Source organism: Capra hircus, chromosome 22 (genome assembly GCF_001704415.2).
Source record: "Capra hircus breed San Clemente chromosome 22, ASM170441v1, whole genome shotgun sequence".
In the NCBI taxonomy this organism is placed as follows: Eukaryota; Metazoa; Chordata; class Mammalia; order Artiodactyla; family Bovidae; genus Capra; species Capra hircus.
Window position 1 is genome coordinate 122,660 of NC_030829.1, and position 23,662 is coordinate 146,321.

At 42.5% G+C, this 23,662-nt stretch overlaps 1 protein-coding gene and 1 long non-coding RNA gene across 3 annotated transcripts in view; one reads left to right on the forward strand and one right to left on the reverse strand.

The window, feature by feature from the left end:
- Nucleotides 33-22,200, forward strand: LOC102168308. Its single transcript, XR_001919991.1, has 3 exons — nt 33-115; nt 10,283-10,457; nt 21,459-22,200. It is a non-coding gene; the product is annotated as an uncharacterized LOC102168308 (long non-coding RNA).
- The window catches only part of LOC102191467 (up-regulator of cell proliferation), a 33,466-nt gene continuing 17,036 nt past the window's right edge, over nt 7,233-23,662 (reverse strand). Inside the window, exons 2-5 of one of the 2 annotated variants that reach the window (XM_018067014.1) lie at nt 21,554-21,624; nt 13,882-13,932; nt 13,611-13,649; nt 7,233-10,510 (exon numbers count right to left, since the gene is read on the reverse strand). In XM_018067014.1, coding sequence (XP_017922503.1) covers nt 7,917-10,510; nt 13,611-13,649; nt 13,882-13,932; nt 21,554-21,624 — 2,755 coding nt within the window. In that variant the 3' untranslated portion in view covers nt 7,233-7,916. Of the gene's footprint in view, nt 10,511-13,610; nt 13,650-13,881; nt 13,933-19,527; nt 19,707-21,553; nt 21,625-23,662 lie in introns of those variants that run through there. The other variant, XM_018067015.1, reaches the window with a different exon arrangement.

Below are 23,662 nucleotides of genomic sequence, written 5' to 3' on the forward strand. Positions count from 1 at the left end.
CAACCCTGTGCACGTCTCGCACCCCTCCGCCGTGCCACAGTCGTGGTTTGCGTCATCGATGCGAAAACTGAAGGATGCTGAATGGGAGGATTCGCTGTCTTGAGAGTTCTCACAGGTGGGGTGACGAGTGTTTCGGAGGGTTGGTGCAAACCCTACCGCCTGCCAGGGTCTCTAGGGAAACAGCGTTTTACCACGTCTGACAGATAAGAATGCTGAGCTCTGTCTTCAAATAATATCCTTTAAAAAAAAAAAAAAAAAGGGCGGGGGGGGGGAGGTGACTGACTTATCCGCAAATAAAGAAGAAATATCTTTTGGTTAAAACTTTATACAGTTCTTGGGAGTGTCAAGATAGGGGTACGAAACTGAAATGAAATATTTCCTGCCATATTGGTGGGCAAGCGATGTCACAGCTTCCTGCATGATTCCAGCCTTCCAAATGTGAATTCCTAAGCCTTGCTGACACTCGGCACCACTCCCTACATAAGGAACTTAAGAATGTCACAGTCACCAGTGATTGACCAGAGTCACAGTTACAGCCTCCAATGTGAGCCAGAAGGCCCTAAGGGAACTCAGGAAAGAGAAATTATCTCTGTAAATACGCAAGATGGTGGCCTCAAGCTGAGAAGCATATGAAAGAAATGACTTAAATAATACCACACTCTTGCATCTTCCCATTACATAGAAGAATACTAAATTCCTAAACTTGATAGCTGGGTTTATTTACTTAACAGTCATCTTCGACGTTTAGATTGCCTGCCCCCACCCCTCCCTTTGTTGCAAACTTGACTGCACACCTGGCACCCACGCCCGCCTCCTTGGAGAGTGTTCTCAGAGCTACTGAGCTGCTGTCTCCCAGGCTCAGGGTCCTATGCATTCCCACCAAATAAAATAACTGTATTTACAGGTTGTAACTAATATTTTTTAGTTGACAGGGTTAAGGGACACAGACTGCAATGTAAAAATAAATAGGGTAAAAGAAATATTGTTCAATACAGGGAATATAAAAAGGTTTTAATTTTATAATAACTTTAAATGAAGTGTAATCTATAAAAATATTGAATTATTAATATTGTTGTACACCTAATATAATATTATACACTAATATTAATAAATTAGCTGTAACTAAAAAGCATCCAAGTCTTCAAGGATGGGTTATGCAGAGGGTAGGTTTTCACATCTGACCATACCCCAGGATCTGGTCCTTGAAGGGAAATTTTAAAGGAGAAAGGACTGATGGTCAGAAAATTATTGCAGATATTATAGAACCTGCTCTACTCAAACCAAAGCATTGCCATTGTAATTGTATCCAGAAATTATTGTCAGAGGAGAAGATATCAACACTGGATATCTTAGTTCAGAATTCAACATAGTAATGGAAAAAACACAGACTCTGGATTCAGGTATAACAATCTTTGTACAATTGAGCCTCAGTTCCATAATCTATATAATTGGTTGTGTTAATAATACCACCTCATGGAGAAGGCAATGGCACCCCCAGTCCAGTACTCTTGCCTGGAGAATCCCATGGACAAAGGAGCCTGGTAGGCTGCAGTCCATGGGGTCCAAGAGTTGGACTCGACTGAGCAACTTCACTTTCACTTTTCACTTGGATACACTGGAGAAGGAAATGGCAGCCCACTCCAATGTTCTTGCTTGGAGAATCCCAGGGATGGGGGAGCCTGGTGGGCTGCCGCCTATGGGGTCGCACAGAGTCGAACACGACTGAAGTGACTTAGCAGTAGCAGTAGCACAGAGCTATTATTGGTACTGTTAGCGTGAATCATGTGAAGTTGCCACCATTTGACCATTTTGACGTAAATCATTCACCCTTACGCTGCTTAAAACTGCTGTGGTTTCCCATGGGAGGGAGGACTAGATTATCATGTGTGTGGAAGGGAAACAGAGGCGAAGGGAAACAGAGGCATAGGCAAATGGTGAGCTGCCTCAGATGACAAGGGGAGGTTTGGAGGGGACTCTTGGCTACAGTGCAGTACCTTTTCCATGATCACATTTCCTCTAACCATTGGGCACTGGCTTCTCCAAAAAGGGACAGCATCTTTCAGCCCACTTTACTAGGAACATTTTATTTCTAAAATTTTTAACTGTGGCCTCCAGCTGTTCTCCATATTGAATAAGGGGACAGAATAGGACTGAGATGTTCTTCAATCACAATAATTTTTCAAATATAAGAACTTTCAACTTTAATTGAAGGACTTTTTTAAGCTGATAGTATTTTTTTTTTAAGTTTCCATAAAGTTTGGTAATTTATATTTTGGTAAATTTTGAAAAGTGAAAGTTGCTCAGTTGTGTCTGACTCTTTGTGACCCCATGAACTGCAGTCCATGGAATTCTCCAGGCCATAATACTGGAGTGGGTAGACTTCCCTTCTCCAGGGGACCTTCCCAACCCAGGGATCGAACCCGGGTCTCCCGCATTGCAGGTGGATTATTTACCAGCTGAGCCACAAGAGAAGCATTTTTAAATCTCCAAAGTGGTGAGGAACGTGGGATCTAGTAGATAGAGATCAGGTAGAACTACAACTTCCTGGCTTGTCAATTTAGGCAAGTGACTTGACCTTCCTGAGTCTCAGTTTCTCTTATCTATAAAATGAGGACAATGATGGTTGTTGCGAAACTCACATTGTAAAATGCCTGATGGAGTGAACAGCTAATAATTTTTTTTTGTACTTGTTGTTGTTTAAATAATAAAGTCCCTGATATCTATATCCTCTTAGAGAAATGAACCAGCCATTGAGGGTTCATGAGAATTCACTGGAACACCACCTTGACCCAAGGAATTTCAAACTGATCCAGATCATTTGCTACCTTTTGTTTATTATCTTTATTTTATACTATGCCTTGTTGCAAAAAGGGATTCAGCTGGTTCCTTGAAAGGGGGTGGTGGGGGAGGGGGGATCACATGAATGTGTCTGCATGATTTAAACAACATAAAAGTACATTTTAATACATTAGCATGAACTTACATTGTTTTAGATCACCAAGAGAAAAAATTTAGTAGGATATTTATTTTTCTGTAATTTCCATTTAACAAAACACTAATGGTGTTTTTATGTACTTTGCTTCTCCCATCAATCCTAGAAAGGAGGCAGTATTGTCCTGGTTTTGCAGATCAGAAGGTGGAAGCTCAGAGACTCCCCTGAGGTTACAGAACTAGCAAAGGGAAGCAGCCTTCTTGTTCCAAAGCATGTGCTCATTCCGAGGTTCCACTGCATCACTGAGTGGGGGGGAGTATTCAGAACCATAGAGAATGGATGAATGGCCCATGTGTCTATGGTTGGGCACAGAGTGCTCAGGACTGGCCCTGGGGGACTCCCTTGCTGGGAATCCAGACCAGAACCTGGAGAGACAAGGGTGTCCAGCTGTTTATTCTCACCGGTGAGCTCCTTTGCTCTCCTCATGGTAGCCAGGAGGATCCAGATTCCCCTGTTTACACTCAGAGCAGCAATTCTCCACCCTGACTGCATATTAGAGTCCATTGGACCCCATGCCACAAGGACAGTACTGAGCAGAGGGGTGGCACCTGTCCTCCTGCAGCACTCCTTAGATAATCCCAAGGATAATCCTTGGGATTAGATAATCCTTTACAGCCAAGGTTGAGAAACAGCATCCTCAACTCCAGGTTTATGTGAAAGATCCTCAGAACCTGATCTGTAGAGACCCCTTTGCAGGAGAGGGATATTAGATGATCCTTACAACCCTTTCCTACCACCAGTCTTGTGAGACCATCACAGTTCTTATTCTGAGGGGACTAGAAAAAGGAGGGGGGGTGCTGTGTGGTCTGGACATTTTTTTTTTGAAGATGGTCTGTTCAGTGGGTCCAGTGTAACCCAAAGGCTGACTTGTATCAAAGGATAGAGCAGTGGCTAGGCTGTGGGGTGGCACTGTGTGAGGAGACTGCATAGCACAGCACAGCCTAGAACAGTGTTTGTTTCCTAGAACTCACAAGAGTGCAGCCTCTGGGAGAGGTGTCTCACGCAGAGACGTCTGCAATCCTGTTGGCTGTGGGGTCATGGACACAGCTCCACTCATGTTGGTTCTCCTCACAAAATGGACTTGTTATAATTCAGAACTGCTGATACTTTAAATTTCGTAACCCTATGGTTTTTGTGTCACTCTTGGTAAGTCATTTTCTGCTAATAACCAACCCATTCACTAAGAGAATCCCAGAAGTTCTCACAACCTCTCTTCTGTGAACTACGGCAACCAACCACTGAAACAAAATTAAAGTAGAGTCTTGAATTGTCTTCTCTCTTGCATAGGAAGCTAAAGGGGCCCTAATCCCATGTTTCCCCATGAGCCTCTACTCCTACCCATCAACTCATCTTCTGTTGAGGCACAAGAAGAGGGGTTACATCCAAAACTATCATTACTGACCAGCATTGGCATGCTGAGAAGTCCAGTCTCCTGATGGTGGAACCAATTAGAAACACCCTTTGCTACACTGGTAGCCTAAGCTAAAAGGGTCCTACTTCAGGACCCCTTGAAGTAGATGGATAGAAGTGGGCCTCATGTATGAAAGGCATTGAGATGTCACTCCCTGGTTCTTAGCTACTGTGCTAGACATGGACACAAAAAAACGGGCTTGATATCCTTTCTTCTGATGGGGAAGGCAGAGGAGGAGACAAGTAAAAGGGGCTTAGATAAGGACCATGACCCCCTTAGGTGGTAGAGTGGAGGTGGGGCTGCCATCAAAGCCATCCTGAAGGCCCAGCCAGGACCAAGGACAGTGGACGGAGGCCCCAGGCAGACAGCGTAGATGCAGCCATCGAGCCCAGAGTGTGGGTGCTGCGGATGCGGGCTGGAAAGTCACGGAAGCTGGAGCAAGACCACCTTGGAGCTCTCTTCTGCGGCTCTGACTTACTGGTGCTTGTAAGGCTGCATTCTGATGTTATTTTGTTGAAATTTTAGGAACTCAGGATAGGTTTGTAGCGAAAATCATTTTTTTACTACTGACTCAGAAAGAAAGGATTTCTCTTTATTGGTCTAATTCACATCTGAGGAGCTGGGGAGAGCTACCAGATCAGGTTTACACTGGTACAGATTCCTCAACAGTAGCCCTGCTAGACAATATGTTTCAGTAAATCTAAGATCACATCGTTTAGAAGACATTAAAGGAGAAAAGGCTGCAAAATTAAGATATCACTAATCAATTACAAGATAAATCCTTTTTGGCCTGTTAAAATGAAGTTGATGGAGAAGGCAGGCAGCTTCCTTTGCATGAGTCTCATGGGTATGCAGACTGGTATAGACACATCTTCAGGTGCCTTACTTGTTTGTGCACACAGACTGGCTCCTCCAAAACCAGCTTTTGTGCACTCACCACAGAGGAGGTGCTAGTAGTGACAGATAAGGCTTAGAGATGTTGAATGACTCTGTTTAAGGGCCATGTAATTAGCAGGAAGTAAAGCCAAGTTCAAAACCAGGCCTTGAGTTCCACATCCTACTTTCTGTCTCCAGGGAATGGGGCAGGCGCTCTGTGCCCAGTCTTAAGATTCCTAGGCCCATTTACTCCAAGATCATTGACATGGTTTATGCTCTCGCCAAAGTACCTGATACCCTGTGAGCTGTCCACCCACCCATTCCTCTGAGAGGCTCTCACATCACGAAGCTGGGCTCCAAAGACATTACTGCCCAGTAGCCCCACAGCAAGTTCCATGACCTCTCAGACCCTAAAGATGTCTTCAGGTCTGATGTGGGGAGGCCTTCTGACTGTGATGCACCCATGAATGGCTACAGTAGGCTGATGTTTAGTGTTCTGAGCTCCAGGGCCAGGGTCACCTGTCTGAGCCTCAGACCCCAACCCTAGCTGTGTCACTAGTTCTGGAAATCTCTTGCTTGGGCCCTAGGGCCTCCTCCCCTCTGTACTTTGCAATTTCAAGAAAATGAGGCCTCCAGGTGGGGACCAGGAACTTCTGTTTGTTCCCTGAACTCCTACCACACTTGGAAAGGGAGCCTGACAGACTGGAACCCTTTCTTTAATGGCAGGCTCCTCAGCACGTTCCAGAGCCCCTGTTCCAGAGCCCCCGGATGTTCCGCCTACTGCCCCTGATGTTCAGAATGTGGTCCCTGTGCTCTGGGAGCCTGGCTCTGGATATGTGAAACAGAGGTTGGAAGAAGTGCTGGAACTCGGGGAACCTAGTCTTTTGCTAACAAATTTAGGAAAACCTTATCACTTCTGAGGGCTTCTCTTGTGGCTAAGATGGTAAAGAACCCACCTGCAATATGGGAGACCAGAGTTCAATCCCTGGGTTGGGAAGATCCCCTGGAGAAGGAATAGGCTACCCACTCCAGTATTCTGGCCTGGAGAATTACATGAACTCTACAGTAGGTGGGTCACAAAGAGTCATATGATATGACTTTCACATATCACTTCTGAAACTCAAAAGAGTTTCTAGCGCTCAGGCACTAAAAATTCATTTCTTCCTGGATCATTATATACACAAATAGTAAGATGTTGGTTTACCTGGAAATACCAAAACCTGTCCTTCCTTTTTCCCTCTTAGAGTCATGAAAACTACCCAGTTGCCTCTCTAGCACTTATCGGAATTTCTCCCAGGACATTCCTGGGTCCCAAATTCAAGCACTTGAAATTTCTTACAACGGTTGAAAATCAACCAGTTCCTTTAAAAATTGATTCAAGCTGTTCCAGCACAGATGGATTTCAGCTGGAGACTCACCAGAGGGGAAACTCCATGTTCTGGCTCATGGTGTCAAGTGGGCCATGGATGATGTCAGTGGTCTGGCTCTGGAGGCATCAAACTGGGGATGCCCAGGGGCCAGGCTCAGGTTCAGCCTGGAAGCTGTGGAAGTTTGGGGACAATAAGTGGTCACCAGCAGAGGTGCAGGGCAGAAGGCACCCGCTTCCTCATCAGCTCCTCACCACCAATGCAGGTTTGCAGGCTGGATGAGCTGCTGAACTGCTCCAGGCCTCCTTTCCTAAAATGGGTAATGATGGAGCTATCATCACCATCACAGAGTTCGCGTGAAGATATTTAGTTCAGTTTTCTATTAATAGCCTGAAGACTGGATCTCTGCTTAAAGAAAGGGGACATGATGGCATTTTTAAAGATGCTCTCCCAGGTGTCCACTATTTCAGATGTTCTAGTAAGCAACCCCCTAAGACGACATTGTGATCCTCTTTGAATGAAAAGAAAAGGCACAGAGAGGAACCTGCCCATTACTTACCGTTTGTGCATTCACTAATTTCATTCATTCAACACACATTTATTAAGTGCTACAGTGTGTCAGGCTCTGGGGGTACAAATGTGGGTCATGTACTCTCAAGGAGCTCACAGGTCTAGGCGAGAGGCAAACATATGCACAGGTAAGACACTGTACATGTTGGGTGTTGTGGCAGAGGTGTAAACAAAGTGCTGTGGGTGCAACAGAACCAGCAGGAGCCCTCCTGAGGCACGAGCAGTCCATACATCGTGTGCACACAGCGGGCACTCCCTCAGTGGGCAGGACCGGGTCACCCATGCTGATGCTGAAGTTTGCTAGTGGGAAGGCCTACCTGCTTCCTCAGGGCACCTTCCCAGCCCTGTCCTGATTACTGTCTGCCTGGGCTGCAGTTGTCAGGAGCTACTCTCTGCTTCAGAGGCTAATGACAGAGAGTAGCTGTACAAAAGGCAAACCACCAGGGGCTGCAAAGTTCACAAAGAACACTTTACTGCTTGTGTCAATAGCTCCTGCCCCAGGTTGTTATACTCCTGAAAGCATCTCTGAGCTGGTCTGTGTGGTAACTTCCTTTCCTAACACTATGTAGGCAACTCCAGACCCAGCCCCATTTTCACTTTTCTCTCCTCTCAGAAGCTGGGCACAGCCCTACGTGGACACGCCCATCAGAACAGGTTGCCCAGAGGAGGCCTCTGGCAGCTGATTTATTCTTTTGATGACTCACAGCCGTCTTACCAGCTCAATGAGCTGCTGAATGTTTTTATTTTGGTTGGACAGGCCATTCCTGATGTTTTCTAGCAGGCATCTCTTCAGTTCAAAAATGGCTTCACTGTACGCCAAGTTCACAGCGGCCATGGGAGGCACTCCATGCCACAGGCCAGGGATGTGCCAAATGTGCTGCTTCTCAGGGTCCCAAAAGGCCAGGTCAGCCAGCGTCTGGATCCCATCACCCTGTTTCTCCATTTGCACTGTGGCTCTGCCCACATCACTGGGCTGGTCCAGGAGCTGCCTCCGCTCTCTTGGCTTGGAGCCAAGGACAGACACATCATGAAGGTTCTGGTATACAAACTGATAGTTGGGCATGTGCCCTGTTTTTTCCAGCCTTAGAAATGCATGCAGAATAGCTGGTGGAATGTTCCTTGTTTCAGCTAAACTGACCACAGTGACATTGCTCAGCCCCATAATCAAAGTGGCCAGGGAAGCCTCCCGCTCAAACCTCTCCCCTGCCTCGGTCCGGACTCCAGCTATCAAGCCCCCAGAGTCTATTACCAGGATGTGATCACAGCCCAGGTCCTGGCTAAAGCTCTCGGCCACCTTAATGAGCTGCATGAAGGCCCCTCGAGGACCACGGCCCCTTCCTGTGACAAACCGCAGCCCGAACATGGTATTGAGAAGGGTGGACTTGCCAGTGCCTGGCATGCCAAGTGCTGAAAGGACTACCAGGCGCGACCTCCTCTCCAGGCGGACATGTAGCTCCTTCAGGAGCCCTGTGACCCAGCGCAAGGCGGGGCTCAGGGTGTTCCCATCGATCAGCTCCAGGGGAAGCCCCTTCAGCAGCAGCTCCAAGGCCAAGCCTGGGAAGTGGGCAAACCGCCTCTGCCCTGCTGGCAGCTTCCCTGCCTCCACAAGGCAGCTTTCGGCCTCGTAAAACTGTCCCATCTCCCGCAGGAAATGCTCCACTCCCAGGGGCTCAGGCCAGAACGGCTCACTGAAGTCCATGGCCCCACAGTGCTTTGGTCTCAGGGTAAAAATCATCTCTGGAGATGGTCTTGGCCTTGGCTGGGCAACCCGGGCCAGTCCCCACTCCATCCACTTCAGGAAATACTGCTTCTCCCCCAGGGAGGGGCTGCTGATGCCCGAGATGAACTCCTGGACCCCCCAGGAAGGGTCATGGTCATTCTGCTGCATTCGAAGTTCCAGTAACCGATGCCTCAGCTCAGCCCTGTACTTCTCCGGAGGGTCACTGGCCCACTGGATCTGGCAGAGCTCCTTTTCCACCTGGGCCACCTTTCTCCAAGGTTCCCCCTGTAGCCTCAGCTCATCCCTGCAGTAGGTTTCCAAGTCCTTGATTTTCCTGGTGATCTGCTCCATCCGGTCCTTTGCCCGCTGACACTCCTCGCAGTCCTCATCGACCTTCAGCCCCAGCTTGCGGGCCGCATTCGCCATATCCTCCACGGATACCCTCCTGCAGGGGGACCGGGTCACATGAGTGACAATGGCGCGGACCCTACGCACGAAGCCCACACTGTCTGTGCTGCTGACCTTCACGAGGACGTGAGAGTGGTCCATCTTCAGCACGGGAATTAACCTGTTCAGAAATCTCAGGTTTGTGTTTCGTTTCCCACGGTAGGGACTCAGGATGAAGTAGTATTTTGTGGTTGACCCCTTCATGGAAGACAGTAATTTGTATTCCTTCTTACTGATGTTGTCAGTCAAGATGAATATGGCCGAGGAGATTTCTGTCAAGAACTTGAACTGCAGCCAGTGAGACCCAATGTCACCTCTCAAGTTTAGGAAGGCCATGGGCTCTGGGAAAATATCCAAGTCCTCCCTGCCACTGGGAAGAAACCAGGAAATTTCTACCAGCCCGTCTGCTATCTCCCGAGGGTTGGTGCCCAAGTTCAGATCCCGATGCCAGAAACAGTCCTGCTGCCTGTGGCCGGGGCTGAGCACGTCGTTGAGAAGCTGGGATTTGGAGTTGCTGCTGACCTCCATGCGCACAAAGGCGAAGGCAGGTGCTCGGGACAGGACCATGCTGTCTTCTCTGAAGCTTCCCACCACCCTTGGGGGCTGTGACCCCCATGTCCGCACAGTCCCCCTCATGGCCCACAGCAGAAATGTGTGGTAGTGGTTTTCTGGGTCAGGCAAAATGAGAGGGAGTGCAAACTGGCAGAGAGACATTTTTGACACAATTTCCTGTTGCAGGAAACTATCAGAGGAAAGCAGAAGGGCACAGAGAAGGTCCAAGGGATTCACAGGTGTGTCGGGTGTTGGCAGCTCGGAGAAGGAATATATGTCTGCTGAGATGTCCTCAGCCGTGTCCCAGTAGATGATCTCCTCTTCCATTTGGCTCTCCTTCTCCACAGGCCTGGTGTCCCGGGGAAGGTCCAAGACCATGGTGGTATTCCTGGCTTCAGCATTGAGGGCCTGCAGCTTCCTGAGGAAATTCCAGGGCAAGTCTTTGGGAGTCTGAGGAGCCCAGTTCTTCATGCTGTCACTGCTGATCTGTAAGGCGTCCTGGAGGCTGAGTTTCTGTGTTTGGTATGTCTCTAGTCCCAAAAGGAACAGCATTTCTTGTAGTCGGCTCCTCTCTTCTGTGGAGAGAAATGAAGATATAATTGATTACTAAGCATGTCAGGGGACCCAGGTTAGAGGTGGGGAGGGAGAGCCCAACTCAGCAGGTAGGAGATGGCCTCCTTCAGAGCAAAATGCAGGCACCCCTAGGCCACCTGAGAACAAGACAAAGGTAACATCACCCACCCCAGACCCAAGAGCAGCCAGATACATGTGACATTAGAGACGAAAAAGAAAGGGACATCCAGTGGCTACATTTAAGAATTGGGAGATTTTATGTAAAAAATATGTTGTTTCTCTTGAAGCCTCCAAGATTTAGCAATGCCAAGCCCAAATTTAATTGGCTAGAGTGAGCAGCTATGCACTTTAGATGTGGAACACGGGCCTCATTCTCTGGCCACACACCCCTCCCTTCAACATACTCCTGTGCTTCTGGCCCAGCAGTGGATTCCCTCACACTGTTACCAGGAATTTTCCACAGTGGACACAATAACTGACTCACTGTGATTTTCTGGTTGATATTATTTTCTGCCTACAAACAAGTTGGAAATTTTGTAAAGGAAACAGGGAGTTACTCTTGGTACAGAGTAATAGCAATCACTTTTAAATAACATTTCTCCAAACCTGAAGCCAATAGTATGGTTCTAAATTTTTACTGTATTAAAATACTTGGTAGAGATCATAAGTCTGTACTTATTTGTTCAGATTTTCAGCCATAACATCCAATAGAGTATGAATTCTTACAAGCACTAGATGCTCAGAACAGTAATGCCACCTGCAAAAGTTTCTTCCACCATCCCTGTTCTTGGCCACAGCATCTTACCAATTTTCATTGCATATAATTTACTTCATATAATTTGTTTAGTCACCAAGTTGTGTCCAACTCTTCGTGACCCCATGGACTGCAGCACACCAGGCATCCATGTCCCTCACCATCTCCTGGAGTTTGCCCAAGTTCATGTCCATTGCATCAATGATGTCATACAACCATCTTATCCTCTGTCACCCTCTTCTCCTCCTGCCCTCAATCTTTCCCAAAATCAGGGTCTTTTCCAATGAGTTGGCTGTTCGTATCAGGTGGCCAAAGTACTGGAGCTTCAGCTTCAACATCAGTCCTTCCAATGGGTATTTGTGGTTGATTTCCTACAAGACTGACTGGTTTGATCTCTTTGCTTGAGAGTCCAGGGGACTCTCAAGAGTCTTCTCTAGCACCACAGTTCAAAAGCATCAATTCTTCAGTGTTCTGCCTTCTTTATGGTCCAGCTCTCACAACCATTCATGACTACCGGAAAGACCACAGCCTTGACTATACGGACTTTTGTTGGCAAAGTGATGTTTTTGCTTTTTAACACACTGTCTAGGTTTGTCATAACTTTCCTGCCAAGAAGCAGTCGTCTTCTAATTTTATGGCTGCAGTCACCATCCACAGTGATTTTAGAGCCCAAGAAGAGGAAATCTGTCACTGCTTCCACCTTTTCCCCTTCTATTTGCCATGAAGTGATGGGGCCAGATGCCATGATCTTAGTTCTTTTAACACTGAGTTTTAAACCAAATTTTTCACTCTCCCCCTTCACCCTCATTAAGAGGCTCTTTAGTTCCTCTTCACTTTCTGCCAGTGCTATCATCTGCATATCTGAGGTTGTTCATGTTTCTCCCAGCAATCTTGTAATTCATCCAGCTTGTAATTCATCCAGCCCAGCAATTCACATGATATGCCCTGTGTATAAGTTAAATAAACACGGTGACAATAAACAGCCTTGTTTTACTCCTTTCTCAATCCTGAACCAGTCAGTTGTTCCATGTCTGGTTCTGTTGCTTCTTGACACATACTGGTTTCTCAGGGAACAGGTAAGATGGTCTGGTATTGCCATCTCTTTAAGAGTTTTCCACAGTTTGTTATGATCCACACAGTTAAAGGCTTTAGCATAGTCAATGAAACAGAGGTAGATATTTTTCTGGAAATTCCCTTGCTTTCTCTATGATCCAGTGAATGTTGGCAATTTGATCTCTGGTTCCTGCCTTTTCTAAACCCAGCCTGGACATCTAGAAGTTCTCTGTTCATGTAATGCTGAAGTCTAGCATGTAAGACTTGGGACATAACCTTACTAGCAGGGGACATGAGTGCAATTGTCCAGTGGCTTGAACATTCTTTAGTATTGCCTTCCTGGGGACTGGGATAAGGATTTACCTTTTCCAGTCCTATGGCCATTGCTGGGTTTTCCAAATTTGCTGACATATCGAGTGCGGCACTTTGATAGCACTGCATGTAATTAGAAAACTTTAAATGTTAAATATTTTAACAAAACAAACACAAATCCTGCTGAGCTCTAGGATTCTCTCCATTCTTTTCTTAAAAGAGGAAGCTATGCCTATGATGCTACCTTAGGTGCTGACAGAAACCACAGGAGGAAGTGCAGGTGATCAGCCTTCTTCTTGTTCCCAGTAAGTTATATGATGGGATCAGGACCATGCCTGGGTGAAGAGCAGGACTCAAAGCACTCATTCCCCTGTAGCGATCCACTTGCTGCCTAATGTCTCTCTTCAGAAGCTCAGCCTTCCACAGGGGCTAACTGGCCATGCTACCATCCCAGAGAGTCAAGAGCTGGCAAAGTTGTTGCAGAAACAAAAGAACCACATGGGGAGACTCACCTTAGTAGAAATTCATCATATAAGTAACTTAGTTTTCTGATTGTTGCCTGAATGAAACCAGGGACATTGTTTTTCTTATCCAGACATAGAATAACTTTTTTAAGTAGCATGGTAGCTAAATGTGACAGGGAAAGCCAGAGCAAACAAACCTATTAATGTGTACACCCATGCCCAGTCCATGACCCTTGGCAGATCTATAAATGAAACCACTGCATCAGATGAATGACTCCCAAACTTGGATAAGCTTTAGAATCACTTTGGGAACTGGAGCTTTACGTCCAAATATGTAAATTCATTATGTTACTCTATATGGTAACAGCTCCCTAGGGGTTATTTTCCTGGCAGTATTATTAATGGCACATAAAGGATTAATGCACTAGCAGTGCTTCTGATGCAGTCAGGGGTTGAAACTACCAGCCCAGATGATGTTTTCCATCAATAACACAGATAGAGCAGAGAGATGAAACATACCTATTGGAAAGTCACTATCCTGAGATTCATTCGGACCCTCTAAAAAAAAAGCAAAGGAAAATGAAATATCAATCAAATCAGGGGGCTTGAATTGACACAAATTAATTTAGGCTAAACTCAGAACCCCCATTCTTTCTTACTAAGGTAGTAACTTCTCCCAATTGTTCAAAATCTAAAATCCCAGTTATTTTTTTCACTTTGCCTATCTTTACCTATCACTTCCTTATCTCTTTCCCTAATCCAATCTGTTGCCAAATCCTGTAATTTCTACCTCCATAATGAAACTCGCAGTCATCTCCTTCCATTTCTCTCCATTCTAAATCTGGAAGAAAAAAACATACATACACATTTAGTTTCATCAAGTTAGGACCTTTCTACCAGAAAATTCAAGTGAAGGTACAATGTTTATTTTGAGTACTATTATTGGTTTCAGTTTTTCCTATGTAAATTTCAGTTGCTTAGAACCCCAAATATGACCCAAAGTAGTAATAACCACACACACAAGATAATGATTTGCTCTAGGATTACTAGTCCAAAAGCACAGGCCACAAGAAATACATAAACTGGACTTCATCAAAGTAAAATTCTGTATGCATCAAAGAACATTCTCAAGAAAGTGAAAGACAACCTATGAATGTGGAAAATATGTGCAAACCATATGTGATTGGATCTAGTATCTGAAATATGTAAACAAGTACAACTTCACAACAAAAAAAGACAAAAAAAAACTTAATTGAAAAGCAGAATATTCAAAGAACTTGAATAGACATTTCTCTAAAAAAATATACAAATGGTCACAAGCACATAAAATGATGCTCAACATCATCAGTCACTAGTGAAATCAAATCAAAACCACAGTGAGATAGCACTGCACATCTGTTAGGATGGTGATTTTAAAAAAGGATGGAAAGTAGCAAGCATTGACAGGATCAGGGGAAATCGGAACCCTTGTACATTTCTGATAGGACTTTAAGTGGCGCAGCTGTTGGGAAAACAATTTGGCTGTTCCTCAAACAGTTAAACACCGAATTACCATTTGACTCAGTAATTCCACTCTGAGGTATATACCTAGAAGAACTTAAAACAGGGACTCAAACAAGTACATGTACATGCATGTTCATAGCATGATTATTCACAATAGCCAAAAGGTGGAACCAAAGAGCAAAATGGCCACTGACAGATAAATAGATAAACAAAATGTGGTCTATCCATACAATAGCATATAATTCAATTCTAAAAAGGAACAATATGGAGGAACTCCAAAACACTATGCTAGGTGAAAAAAAAAGGAGGGGGCATATATTGTATGACTTCATTTATAGGAAAATACTTAACATAAATATAAACAAAGACTTAATACAGATTGGTGGTCCAGCCTGGAAACTGGGAGGAGAGATGGGAGAAACTGCTCAAGGGGTAGAGTTTTACTTTCAAGTGATGGAATTGTTTTGGAAATCAATAAATAAGAAATGGTGATTTCATAAGTTTATGAATGTACTAAATGTCATAGAATTGTTCACCATAAAACACTTTTTTCCTTCAGTATTTTTCCGTTTTTAAAAATTGTGTTAAAATACACGTAACATAAAATTTACTATTTTGGGGTGGGGGGCATGCCACACAGCTTATAGGATCTTAGTTTCTGGATCATGGAGTGAACCCAGGCCCTGGGAAGTCAAAGTGCAAAGTCCTAACCACTGGACCACCAGGGACTCTTGAGAGTTCCTTGGACCACAAGGAGATCCAACCAGTCCATCCTAAAAGAGATCAGTTCTGGGTGTTCATTGGTAGGACTGACATTGAAGCTGAAACTCCAATACTTTGGCCACGAGATGCAAAGAGCTGACTCATTTGAAAAGACCCTGATGCTGGGAAAAATTGAGGGCAGGAGGAGAATGGGATGACAATGAGATGGTTGTATGGCATCACCGACTCAATGGACATGGGTTTGGGTAGACTCTGGGAGTTGGTGATGGACAGGGAGGCCTGGCATGCTGCGGTTCATGGGGTTGCAAAGAGTCGGACATGACTGAGTGACTGAACTGAACTGAACTGATAGATATGTATAATCCTATTACTGTTTTCTTAATTGTTTGGGGTTTATTTTCTGTAGGTCTTTCCCTACTCTTGTGTTTCCTGCCTAGAGAAGTGCCTTTAGCATTTGTTGTAAAGCTGGTTTGGTGGTGCTGAATTCTCTTAATTTTTGCTTGTCTAGAAAGCTTTTGATTTCTCCATCAAATCTGAAGGAGAGTCTTGCTGGGTAGAGTAAGTTCTTGGTTGTAGGTTCTTCCCTTTCATCAGTTTAAATAAATCATGCCATTCTCTTCTGGCTCATAGAGTTTCTGTTTAGAAATCAGCTGATGGCCTGATGGGAGTTCCCTGTATGTTATTTGTTGTTTTTCCCTTGTTGCTTTTACTATTTTGTCTTGTATTTAATTTTTGTCAGTTTGATTAGTCTGTGTCCTGGTGTGTTCCTCCTTGGGTTTTTACTTCCTAGGACTCTGTCCTTCCTGGACTTGGCTGACTATTTCCTTTCCCATGTTTGGGACATTTTCAGCTATTATCTCTTCAAATATTTTCCCAGGTCCTTTCTCTTTCTCTTCGTGCCCCTCTTACTGTCTCACTGCAGCTTCTTGTTTGTCTTTGGATGTGCACTGTTTTTTTTGGTGGTTTCCAGCATCCTCCTGTTGATGGTTGTTCAACAACTAGTTACAATTTTGGTGCTCTCACGGGAGGAGATACACACACATCCTTCTACTCCACCATCTTGAACTGGAATCTATTAGTTTTCTATTCTCTATTTCATTGATCTCTGCTCTAATCTTTTATTCTTTCTCTCTTTGTGTGAGCTTTGCGTTTAGCTTGTTTTTCTTTTCCTGTTACAACTTAAAAGTTGTAAAGTTAGTCTGTTTATATGGGATGTTTCTTGTTTTTATCATGAGCATTTATAAATTTCCCCTTAGTACCACTTTGGGTGCAGTCCATGAGTGTTAATATGATGTGTTTATATTTTCATTCATGTCTTAACTATTTTTTAAATTTCTTTGAGAGTTTGTCTTTGATCCATTGGTTGTCTGAAAGGACATTGTTAGGTCTCCAAAATTTTGTGAATTCTCCAGATTGTTATTGATTTCTAACTTTATCTCACTACAGTCAAAGAAGATATTTTGTATGATATCTATCTTTTAGAAACCACTGACACTTACTTTGTGGCCCTATATATGGTCTACCCAGGAAAATATCCTATGTCCAGTTGAGAAGAACGTGTATGCTGCTGTTGTTGCTGGCCGGGGGAGGGGGATGTTCTGCATATGTCTCTTAGATCTAGTAGGTTTATTGTGTTGTTGAAGGCCTCTATTTCCTCACTTATCTTCTGTCTGGTTGTTCTATCCATTATTTTGAGTGGAGTATTGGAATCCACAACTATTACTGTAGAACTGTCTATTTTCTCCTTCAGTTCTCTCAGGTTTGCTTTTTATATTTTGATGGTCTGACATTATATAAATGCTTATAATTATTGTATCTTCTTGCTGTATTGAAATGTTTGTTAACATGTAATGTCCTTCTCTGTCTCTTGTAGTTGTTTTTTACTTAAAGCCTATTTCATCTGAAATTATTATAGCCACTGCAGTTCTCTTTTGATAATTATTTGCACATAATATCTTTCTCCATCTTTTTACTTTTACAAGTTGTCTTTGGATCTCAAAGTGAGTCTCTTATAAACAGCATATAATTGAGTCATGTGTTTTTATCAATTCTGCCAATCTCTGTTTTTTGATGGGAGAGTTTAATCCACTTACATTTAAAGTAATTACTGATAAGGAGGCACTTATTTCTGTCATTGTGCTATATATTTTTGTCCCTCATTTCCTGCATTCCTTTCTTCTTTTGTGTCTATTTATTTTTTCGTAGTAAAATGTTTAAATTCCTTCTTGATTCCCTTTTGTGTATATTCTATAACAATTTCCTTTGTGGTTGCCATGGGGATTACATTTAGTCTCCTAAATTTATAACATTCTAATTTGAATTTACACTAGTTTAATGTCAACAACATATACTCTAAAATTGTTTACATGCTGTAAAGCCAAAAACCCCTTTTGTTTTTTGATATCACAAAATTACATCTTTATATAATGTGTGCCCCTAAACATAAACTAATACCTCTTCAAATGTATTAGTCTCCTAAATTCAGTTCAGTTCAGTCGCACACAGAACAAGATTTGGAATTACAAATCAATGTTACAGTAATGCTAGCTATTACATTAATTTTTAATTTAAATATATTGGTCTCTTACATCACATAGGAAACAAAAAGTGCAGTTACAAACAACTGTTACAATAATATTAGCTATATAATTGCCCATGTATCTACCTTACTGAGATCTTTATTTCTCATACAGCATAAGGTTACTGTCTAATGTCCTTTCTCTTTGCAGCACTCCCTTAAGCACTTCTTCTAGGGATAACTAGTGGTCACAAACTCCCTCAGCTTTTGTTCATCTGGGAATGTCTTGATTTCTCTCTCCTTTCTGAAGCACAGTTTTGCTGGATATATGAATCCTGGTTGACAGTTTTTTAAACACTTTGAGTATATCTTCTGGCCTCCCAAGTTTCTAATGAGAAATCTGCAGATAATCTCTTTGAAAATCACTTGTAGTGACTTATCACTTGCTGCTTTCAAGATTTCTTCTTTTTCTTTGTATTATGTGTCTTGGTGTAGGTCTCTCCAAATTAATTTTCCTTGGAATTCATTGAGCTTTTTGGATGATTACATACACATCTTTCTTTAGATTCAGGAAGTTTCAGCCATATTTCTTCAAATATTCTCTCTGCTTCTTTCTCTTCTCCTTCTGGGTCTCCTACAATGAGTATCTTGGTCCTTTTGATGGTGTCCAACAGGCTCTGTCTGCTTTTCTTCAATATTTCCTCTTCTGTTTCTCAGCTTTGATAATTTCCACAGTCTAATCTTCAAGTTCACTAATTCATTCTTCCTCCTGCCAAGTCTGCCTTTGAATCCTGCTAGTGAATTTTTCATTTCCGTTGTTGTACTCTTCAGCTCTAGAATTTGTTTTGGCTTATTTTTAGGCTTTCTATTTCTTTATTGATATTCACCTTTTGTTCACTCACCATTCTCTTGACTTTCTCCATATCCTCCTTTAGTTCTTCTAGCATCTTTAGGATTGTTGTTTTAAAGTCTATCTAATATATCTGCCACAAAGTCTTTTGAGGGACAGATTTTGTTGATATATTTTTCCTTTTGAATGGACCACATATTCCTGTTTCTTTCTATGCTTTGTGATGTTTTTGTTGAACACCTTTGAATCTAATAATGTGCTAACTATGGAAATCAGATTATTTCCCCTTACTCAGGGTTTGCTACTGTTATTTTTTTATTGTTTGTTTTTGATTGCTGTTGGCTGTTGCTGTGCTGAGATTCAGCTTAAGATGTAAAGTCTTCTCTGATCTTTTTTTGTGCATTTTCCTGGGAATGCACAGTTATTTTCTAATTTTTCATATATATGCAGTTGTTTTTGAATGTTCTACTCTTTAATGTGTGGCTTACAAAATAGAAATAAGCAAATAATGATAGATAGGAAGGTGTTGATCTTTTGATTCCCCCTCTAAGGCCCTTCAGCTGGAGGGGGAGGGGCTTGCAACAGTGTTTGGAGTTCTGACAATTGCTGCCCCCCTCTTTGCCTTCAGTTCTGTGATCAGAAACAGCAATCCACAATTAGAGCACAGATACTGATACTGGATATTTAGAGGATGGGGTTTTTTTGCTCACCCTGGATCCCACATGCTGTGTCAAGTTACTCCAAGACCATGTACCCAGTTGCCTGCCACTTGGCTGTGGGTGGAGATGGGTAGCTGCTACTGTATTAAGAGCTGAAACGGACCACAATTAACTGCAGTTTACCCTCTAATTCTCCCCCTGGAAGTTGGGAGCCTCCATCAGACTTCAGAGTTCCAGAGTAATTACATCAGACAGATTCTGCCAGTGCAACTGCTGTCCAGGTGAGGAGAGATATTCCTGGCGCATCTTGCTGTGCCATCTTCCAGAATTCTCTTCAATGATTTAGATTATTTTTTTTTAAAAGAAAAAGTTATGAAGTAATTAGAGTCCTCAGACTTGAGATAAAGCAAAACCAAATATATTCTATAGGATAATTATATGAAGCACAAATCAGGCAAAACTAATCTAAGCTTTTAGAAGTCTAGAGACTGGTTATGTCTGGCAAAGTCAGCGTAGGAAGTGATTAGAAGGTGGACTTCTTAGGTAATGTTTTTGTTTAGCTTCTTCTGGATGCTGGCTAACATAGGTCAGTCTTTGTGAAACTTTATCAAGCTATGCACTTACAATATGGGCACTTTTCCATATTTATATTATACTTCAATGTAACTTTTTTAAAATCTTATAGGTTAAAAAGCTTGCTTTAGGTCTTAAAAATATGCTTAAGAGGAATTCATATTCCTCAGGAAGAAATTTTTTTTTTAATAATTATAAAAGCCTTATTCAGTGGGAAGGTAGAATTTTGGAGAAGGGTCAGAACATCTCTGAGCCTCAGTTTCCTCAATGAAACAAAGAACTGATAATGACTATCTTATGAGGCTGTTGTAAAAAACTAAATAGGGCAACCTAGCTCACAATAAGCCAGTAAGTCCACTGCTTTTCCCCAGCCCACCCTGAAATTTTCCTTCCTGATTTTCTATAGCACTGCCTGCCAATAGACTGCCTTGTTCTATATCTACCCTGTTAAACATGCAGTCACTAGCTGTATGGCTACTGAGCACTTGACATATGGTTAGTGTGAATGAGGAACTGAATTTTTAATTTTATTTAATTTTAAATGTGTGCCTAGTGGCTAATGTATTGAATAGTACAATTCAAGGTCTTGAGAAACTGAAGGGCTTTGAGCAATTATTGCTTGATCTCAACTTTGCTTAGCCTTGACCAACTGACCATGAATTCCCACAGTGCCTACCTTCTAGAACTTAAGTTCCAAAAAGACTAGGATTTTTGGTTATTGCATTCACTATTGTTTCTTATATTCACAATCCCTACAACAAAGCCAACACATGGTAAATAGTCAACAAATATTTGTTTGAATGGATAAAATAAAATGTGATTAACCCAAACTTATTTGCATATTTTTGTAGGGTTATTTTTGCATAACACTATTAATATCCAATAGGACACATTCATTTTGAGAAGCACCAAATTAATAAAAGATAGGTCCAAAATGGGGGCTTCCCTGGGTTGGGGAAATCTCCTGGAAAAGAGAATGGCTACCCACTCCAATATTCTTGCCTGGAGAATTCCATGGACAGAGGAGCCTGGCAGGCTACAGTCCATGGGGTAGCAAAAAATCAGACATGACTGAGCGACTAACACTTTCACTTTACTTTCAGATCCAAAATGAAGTTATTAAAAGAAGTTAAGATGTCTAGACTCTGGTTGAAGTCATGAGGGGCAGCTACAGCCCCACCCCATACCCCAAATTCCCAGAGAAATGAAAACCAGCTAATATGGACCATATTCAGAAAGATTATAAGCTCCAGTCTACTAGGACAGTCGCAATCTATTCCTCTTGTCCCAACAAAACACACTGTTCATTCTCATGTGTGCCCGGTTTAGAAACTAGACAGTCACCCTCAACACAGCTCAGGATGTGGGAATAACAATGTGCTCAAATTGGAGTGATTTACCAGTGTTCCTGGTAAAACTGTGGCAAATACCTTTTCAAAAGTGAACCCTATTTTGAATATATGAGGGAAACTTAAAAGACCCTTAAATGGATCTTCTTGTGAAAGGAAAAATAAAAAACCTTATGCTTATTTATTTTTGAGGTCCATGATCCTGCCCAGTATGGTGCTGGAATCCAGAATCCCAGTGGGACAGAAGAAATGGATTTGCTCCAAGGTGGGCCCAAACCCAACTTTACCTGCAATGGCCACAGCTGTTCGTCTCTCAGAAGCTTTTATTCCTGATGCTACTTCTCCCAAATCTGAGTGTCTGAAACAATTTCAGAAGAAAATTATTATTAAATTAATGAAATACCACTTTCACCTATCAAATTGGATGCACATCAAAATCTCTTAAGAAGCCTTTAAAAACTACAAATCCTGGTAACACTTCAGATCCTCAAAACTAGAATCTTGAAGCCAGGCCCACATGTGTCTAAAAAAATCAGCACTCAAAAACTGTGGAACAGAGCCAACAGCCATCCAGAAAAGCATAAAAAAATATATACCCTTTGACCAGTAATTCCACTTCTATCCTACTGAAACAATTAAAATTTAGTTACAAATATGTTGATGCCAAGTGGATAAAAGATAGATTTTCATTGTTTTACACTACTATGTGAAAAATTGGACATCTTTTAAATCAAAGTCCAATAACAGGAATTATGGTACAGTCTTATTGTGTAATCATTAAAAAATATTCTGTGGATCTCATTTTGTGGGAAAAAAAGATGCTGTATGATATGGAATGATGTTAATGATATTTTCATTGGTTGGGGAAAAGCCAGGTTACAGAAGAGTATGTAGAGTGTGATTACTATTTAATAAAACTGTCTTTCTATCTAAAGGTGTATGCAGGGAGATCTAGAAGGATGTTCATCAAAAGTTAATAGTGTGGGCAGGGAGGGATGATCCTGAATTAATTTAAGTAGCCTTGATAAGTATAATCTATTTAAGAATAAATTATTTAAGGTAATATTATGGGAATAATTAAATGTGTTCATTTGCCAGAAGTCAGGATTCCATTGTTGAAGAAAGGGCACACAAATAAGGAAAGGAGGAAGTTAGAAAAAGAATTCACAGAGGTATCCTGGGACTGGAGGTACAGGTATGCACTCATGATTTCTACATGCATGTTCGTGTATCTGTGTACATGTGCATACGTTTCCTAGCTCTGTCCATTGAAAAGGCCTGAAGCAAAGACACTACGGTATCAGCGAGCATACCAAGTACCCTTCAATATCACACCACACTAAAAAGTATCAGGTCTCCTTGGAGAAATTACAGAGTCCAGAGCTGGAGCAGCAAAAGAACAAGATGAGCCTGAGCATTTCATTTCTGAAGACTAAAAGTGAAAGTGAAAGTATCTGAGTCATGTCCGACTTTTTCTGACCACATGTACTAGACAGTCCATGGAATTCTCTAGGTCAGAATACTGGAGTGGGTAGCCATTCCCTTCTCCAGTGGATCTTCCTGAACCAGGAATTGAATGGGGGTCTCCTGCTTGATTATATTCTTTGCAGCCAAAGATGGAGAAGCTCTATACAGTCAACAAAAACAAGACCAGGAGCTGACTGGATCAGATCATGAACTCTTTATTACCAAATTTAGACTTAAATTGAAAAAAGTAGGGAAAACCGCTATACCATCCAGGTATGACCTAAATCAAATCCCTTACGATTATACAGTGGAAGTGAGAAATAGATATAAGGGCCTAGATCTGATAGATAGAGTGCCTGATGAACTATGGAATGAGATTCATGACAGTGTGCAGGAGACAGGGATCAAGAACATCCCCATGGAAAAGAAATGCAAAAAAGCAAAATGGCTGTCTGGGGAGGCCTTACATATAGCTGTGAAAAGAAAAGAGGTGAAAAGCAAAGAAGAAAAGGAAAGATATAAGCATCTGAATGCAGAGTTCCAAAGAATAGCAAGAAGAGATAAGAAAGCCTTCTTCAGCAATCAATGCAAAGAAATAGAGGAAAAGAACAGAATGGGAAAGACTAGAGATCTCTTCAAGAATATTAGAGATACCTAGGGAATATTTCATGCAAAGATGGGCTCGATAAAGGACAGAAATGGTCTGGACCTAACAGAAGCAGAAGATATTAAGAAGAGGTGGCAAGAATACACAGAAGAATTGTATAAAAAAGATCTTCATGACCCAGATAATCACAATGGTGTGATCACTCATCTAGAGCCAGACATCTTGGAATGTGAAGTCAAGTGGGCCTTAGAAAGCATCACTACAAACAAAGCTAGTGGAGGTGATGGAATTCCAGTTGAGCTGTTTCAAATCCTGGAAGATG